This window comes from Equus asinus, chromosome 22 (genome assembly GCF_041296235.1).
Source record: "Equus asinus isolate D_3611 breed Donkey chromosome 22, EquAss-T2T_v2, whole genome shotgun sequence".
Lineage (NCBI taxonomy): Eukaryota > Metazoa > Chordata > Mammalia > Perissodactyla > Equidae > Equus > Equus asinus.
The window spans coordinates 56,699,722-56,705,721 of NC_091811.1; the positions used below are offsets into that span (position 1 = coordinate 56,699,722).

Consider the following 6,000-nt stretch of genomic DNA (forward strand, 5'->3'; position numbering starts at 1 on the left):
ATGTCTTAAAGATCACTTCTAGAAAATTTTGTAGTTCATAGTAAATAAACTTTACTATATTTTTGAATGAGTCAATAAACAATACATTGAAGAGACATTGGTATGGAAGTGAAAAAAATGAACTGGAAAAATATTAAATTAACTGTAATTTGGCATATACATAGACTATAAAAAACAAGCATATTTATACAGATATTTAGGAGTTTCAAGGTTTTACTTAAATTCTCTGTAGAATGTCCTTTATTTTTGACAAAAAAACAATTGATTTAATTGCAGAAAATAGAACTTTATGGACCACACCTTTGAAAGCTTGTTTTATTGCTGGAGTCTCAGGGTGTAAATGAAGGGATTGAGCATGGGGGCCACAGAGGTGTTGAGAATAGCTACTCCTTTTGTCAATGATGCCTCTTTCTTCGCAGTGGGATTAGCACACATGAATGTACAGCTTCCATAAGACATGGAAATGATAATAATTTGAGAGAAAAAAGTGGAGAAAGCCTTTTTTTCCTGACTGGCAGATGGAATTCTCAAAATAGTTCTGATAATATACATGTAAGATAAACTCACTAACGTCAAAGTGAAAAGGAAATTCACCAAAGCAAAATGAAAACAAGTTACTTCTAAGAGCCAGATATCTGAGCAAGACAGTTGTAAAAGGGGAAAATAGTCACATGCAAAGTGATCAATGACATTGGAAGCACAGTAATCCCGCTGGAGGAGCAGCATACGAGGTGGGAAAATGGTCAGAAACCCGCCCAGCCACGCACAGAGCACAAGCAGGCTGCAGAGTTTCCTTTTCGTGATGGTTGTGTAGTGAAGGGGCTTGCAGATGGCAACGTAGCGGTCATAGGATATGGCGGTTAGGATGTAAAATTCAGTCACCCCCGTGAAAATAAAGAAAAATAGTTGGGCTGCACAGTTGTTATAGGAAATAGTCTTATCCCTGATGATAATTGCCCACAGAAATCTAGGGACACATACAGTTGTAAATGAGATTTCTAAGAAAGAGAAGTTCTGGAGGAAGAAATACATCAGTGTCTGTAAACGGGAGTCCACCAAGGTGAGGATGATGACCGTCAAGTTTCCAGTGACACTTAATATGTACATGATAAATAAAAAGAGGAAAATCACAATCTGAAGGTCAGGATCATCAGAAAGGCCTAGGAGGATAACTCTGTGATCACTGTGTGGTTCATTTCCCTCTCTCTCTCTCCTTTTTTCTTCTTTTAAAGATATTTAGGTGGAAAGAGTACAAAAGGGAGGAGATGAAAATATGATTCACCATGATCAATATCATTATCATTGATGCAATTCTAAAACATTTTCTACAATCCATGCCAATGTTATTTCCTTTTCACAATCTTGTTTGCATTATGTTTTAATACATTTTTGTGAGTCCTATTGTATTTACTAGTTTTCTTATTTTAAATCTATCTGGAGAAGTTAGGAAATCTTCATCCAGTAAGCCACATCATTGAGAGGTGGTAAATAAAATTGATACTTCTTGCTATGTCCAATTTATGCAAATCATTACATTTTTGTTGAAATGATCATATGAAATATGTATTTTTCTTTCTTTTCTGTCATGTATTTATTATAGGATACCACCACCTAAAATCAGAAATGGATGATCTTACTTCCCTCAAAGGTAAAAGTGAAACTTAGAAGACCAAATTAATAATTCATTACACTTTTTATGATATGTAGAATCAATTAAGGTTTTTCTCAGCAAATAAACTTTCACTTTTAATTATTAATTTTATTTTTAATATTAATATGCATGGGTGTAATTATCAAGATAATATGAGAATATTCTATACATATACATTCTATGCAAATATATACATACATTTGCTATAAGATAGAACCAATAGTCTATTTTATTTAAAAAATAGAGAACATGCTCACTTATTGGTTTGTCTTACAATTCCATCAAAACCATTCATATTTCACATCTTCTATGACTTGCTAGAAGTGTATATATGGAAACATTTTTATTTCTGAGCTTGAAAGGTCATACGGTGTTTATCTACTTTTCATTTTGCACTGAAACACAAATTGGAAGACTCGTTGCCTCAGATCTTAGCAGCTCTGTCACCCAGATTGTAGCCCAGTGCATTTTCCAGTTGGACATCCTTCTTTCTGAGCTATGAAGCTTTGGGAAAAAAATGTTTTATTCCTTTGTAATTCTGTCCCACATTTATCTTTCACATAAGACTGCTATCTCAGAAAAGTATAGGAAAACCTCTTCCATTTGTCCTAAACTATTCAGTTAATTCCCAGCTGTGCTGGATATACTATGCTGTAGATTTGGTTTGCCAGAATTATGACAGTTCCTTCCTCCATATTTTAGATAGTCAAATTTCTACTGTGAAGGATAGAATGTAAAATTATTGCTTTCCTGCCAGATGCTAGCCAAATTCACACTAATCAGAGTTTCCCATCTGTTTGGATGAATCAATAGGTCATATTGTACATGAGTTAGAGCCGGACTATATTTTATATGGCCAGGTGTAAAATAAATGGTTTATGGTTTGTTTATTAATGCCTCTCGACAATTTTCAAAATGCATCAAGTTGGCCTCTGAGGATTTCCCACTGGCCTGGGTTAGAAGGGAAAGGTAAGAGTGTGCTTTTTTTCTCATGAAGTTACAGAAAATTCCTTTCAGGAAGAAACAGTAAAATGCACTGGCAGTTCTCCTAACTAACTTGCTTTCACCCTCAAGACTAAAATCAGAAAAATCTCCTAAAGAGTCTAAAACAGCTCTAAATCAATTATTATAGACCATAGAAATGTTTCAGGTTAGTTTTCAATGATTTCTATAATTTGTTCCTGGTTTATCACCCACGTATAACCTATTCCCCAATACTGCTGTATGCTGTAATATTCATCACTATCAACATTCCGAGGATACTCCACCTTCTCTGGCTTTTAAAAACTCCCCACATCTCGGAATTCTTATCCATGCCAAGTCTGATAATGTGTAATTCATTTCTCAATTCTGTGTCAATATACAATCTTCTCTGTCATCTTTCCATAAATATCCCCAATTGAGTAACTCTTTTCCTCCTCATCCGTTACCGAGTTTATTTATGTATCCTTTCCAATACTGATAAAAATCTATTTCATTTTTATATTTATGAATGTATCTGTCAGTTATAGTAGACTTGAAATTCTAAAGGAATGAAAATATTATCATTTAATTTTGAATCTGAACATATTCACAGTGATACTAGCATACATAAAAATAATGATAATTATTAATATTTATTAATAGCTCATTATGTTATGTGCATTACAGATTTCATTCCACCCTTGCAGTATCTTATTTAAGATGTTATGCCTGGTTTATAGATAAGGAAATGTGTGTTCAAAGGGTATATATATCTCAGGTTTTCAACCATTTTTCCTCTTTAGCACTCAAATGTTAAATTTACTAGGAAAGGATGAAGTTAAGAAACAATTCTTAACCTCCGTATAACATTTTGAATTTTCTACCATTTTTTCCTCAGTAAATCTTGTGCTAAGTCTCCCAATTGGATATATTGCATGAGGGTCATTAAGAATTTTGCTCTAATGGTTAAAATTATAATATTCTTTCTATTACTAAAAATTATAGTTTGTTTTCCATTGATGAAATTTAGAATATTATTTAGTATCATAAAACCTTGTTTATCTTTTGACTTCATGGGAAAACACACACACACAAGACACATCTTGCTTAAATATTTTGGACATTTATTAAAGCACTAAGTAGAATGGGTCTAAGTAAATTTTCACAGATTAACTCATAATTTTATATGTACTGGAAAACTTTTGCATTTATTTTGTACAAAACTTAACCTTAAATCATTTTGTTTAGGTGTAAATAATTGCTCTTTTCAAACTAGTGCAAAACTTGAGAATGAGACCTATGTATTTAGTTTTTAGCTATTGATAGAAAATAGTTTATTTTCTACTCAATTACAGAAAATGAATGCATCTTAGGTATCTAACATATATTTCTTCACTATTTTTGACAACATCTATGTATGTATGCATACATGTACATATGTATCTATCTGTCATCATCGTTCTTTATAGACAGATATCATGGAATTCAACAAATGGAAATATAAATAGTACCTATTCCTAAAAAGGTGTATACCGACAACGGTATATGCTTCTTTAAAATAGATAAATTCCATGGGCATACCCAATTAAAATGAATAATGAAAATACTTTTTGCCTTTAAAATGAATGAATTTACATTTTCTTTAAATTATAAGGAAACTTCTCATATATTTCCTGGAACATCAGTAACATAGAGAAGGGAATTTCTATCAAAAATAAATGAAAATCATAAAATTATATTTTCTGTGTATAGCAAGTGAAATATCTTATCAATATTTATAAAGACATTCCAACATTTCTGGGGATCATTTTAGTTTCCTGAAAAAAACTCAAGGACAATTTCACTTTCAAAATAATTATTGAAAAGGCTGTAATATAAAACATTGTTCAAAGAAAGGAGAATCACAAAGACACAAAGAATGTATTTTAATGGAATGAGAAGTATATTCAACAAATATGCCTGTAAAGTCTTAGAAAAAAGAAAGAGATAAACAAGGATGACAGGGAGGCTATGCTGATTTGAAGGGGTTACTCAAAATTCATATCTTTATTTTAAATTTCCCTTCAGTGTGGCTCTAATTCATGACACTACATATTTACATTCCTTGGTGAATGATAGAGTCTTCCTCGCCATGTCCATGAAGGCTCCCTTGACTTTCTGATTCCGTAGGCTGTAAATAAAGGGGTTCAGCATGGGGGCCACTGAGGTGTTTAGCACAGCAACTCCCTTGCTCAAAGATACTCTGTCTTTTGCTGATGGATTAATTTACATGAACATGCAGGTGTCATAGGAGATGGAGATGAGAATCATGTGGGAAGAACACGTGGAAAATGTCTTTGTCCTCTGACTAGTAGAAGGAATTTTCAAAATTGTTTTGATGATATATATGCAAGAGAGAATTATTAATGCCAATGTGAACAGTACACACAGCACAGGAAAATCCCATTATCTCTAGGAGTTTTGTGTCTGAACAAGAAAAGTATAGTAAGGGGAAATAATCACAAGTAAAATGGTCTATAACATTGGACTTACACTAATCGAGCTGTCTGAAAAGTATAAGTAATGGGGATGTGATTAAGAATGAAGCCAGTCAAGAAGCAAAGGCAGGGAGTGTGCAGATTCCACAATTCATGATGGTCATGTAATGCAGAGGTTTGCAGATGGCAATATAACAGTCATAGGACACGGCAGCCAGAAGGTAAAATTCAGTGACTCACCAGAGAAAGAAAAAAAAATAACTGAGCAATACAACCATTAAAGGAAATGGTTTTATGTCCTGAAATAATAGTATCCAGGAACTCGAGTATACTGACAGTCATGAATGAAACCTCTAATAAAGAAAAATTTCTGAGGAAGAAATACATGGGGGTCTGGAGGTGGGAATCCAGGAGGGTGAGGGTGATAATGGTCAGGTTCCCAGTGATGCTGAGCATGTAGGAGATGAGCAGAAAGACAAAGATCACCACCTGGAGCTGTGGGTCATCTGACAGTCCCAGGAGGATAAACTCTGTTATTTCTGTGTAGTTTCTCATTCTTCAGTTGTTTATTTTTTCTCCTGCCAGATGTATGGGAAAAATCACAAAGAACAAACCTGAAGAGTGGTGTAACACATATCCAAGTGTGGAGCTGTAACATGGCTGAAATAGGATGTCATTTCACCTTCAGGGGAAATTTAAAACAAGTTGACACTGGCAACGATCCTCTGATTTCCTCTGTTTTACAGGTGAAAACCTTTGGTTGAGGCAGCCTTAAAAGAAATCAATATCAAAAAGTTTGAAATGTTTCGGCAAGAATTCGTTCCAGACTTTTCTAACTCCAAATATTACCTGTGAATGCTCAGAGACATGCCCAGGATATTCCTTCCCAATGAGATCCCCCTTTATGCT

General features: G+C 33.8%; 1 protein-coding gene and 1 pseudogene across 1 annotated transcript; both read right to left on the reverse strand.

Moving 5' to 3' along the window:
* Positions 1 to 315: 315 nt before the first annotated feature.
* LOC106842354 (olfactory receptor 6C3-like) lies at positions 316 to 1,107 on the reverse strand. The gene has a single exon (XM_014858825.2). The coding sequence runs from the start codon at positions 1,105 to 1,107 to the stop codon at positions 316 to 318; it is 792 nt and encodes a 263-aa protein (XP_014714311.2).
* Positions 1,108 to 4,693: 3,586 nt separating this feature from the next.
* LOC106842355 (olfactory receptor 6C1-like) lies at positions 4,694 to 5,646 on the reverse strand (annotated as a pseudogene).
* Between the last annotated feature and the right edge of the window lie 354 nt (positions 5,647 to 6,000).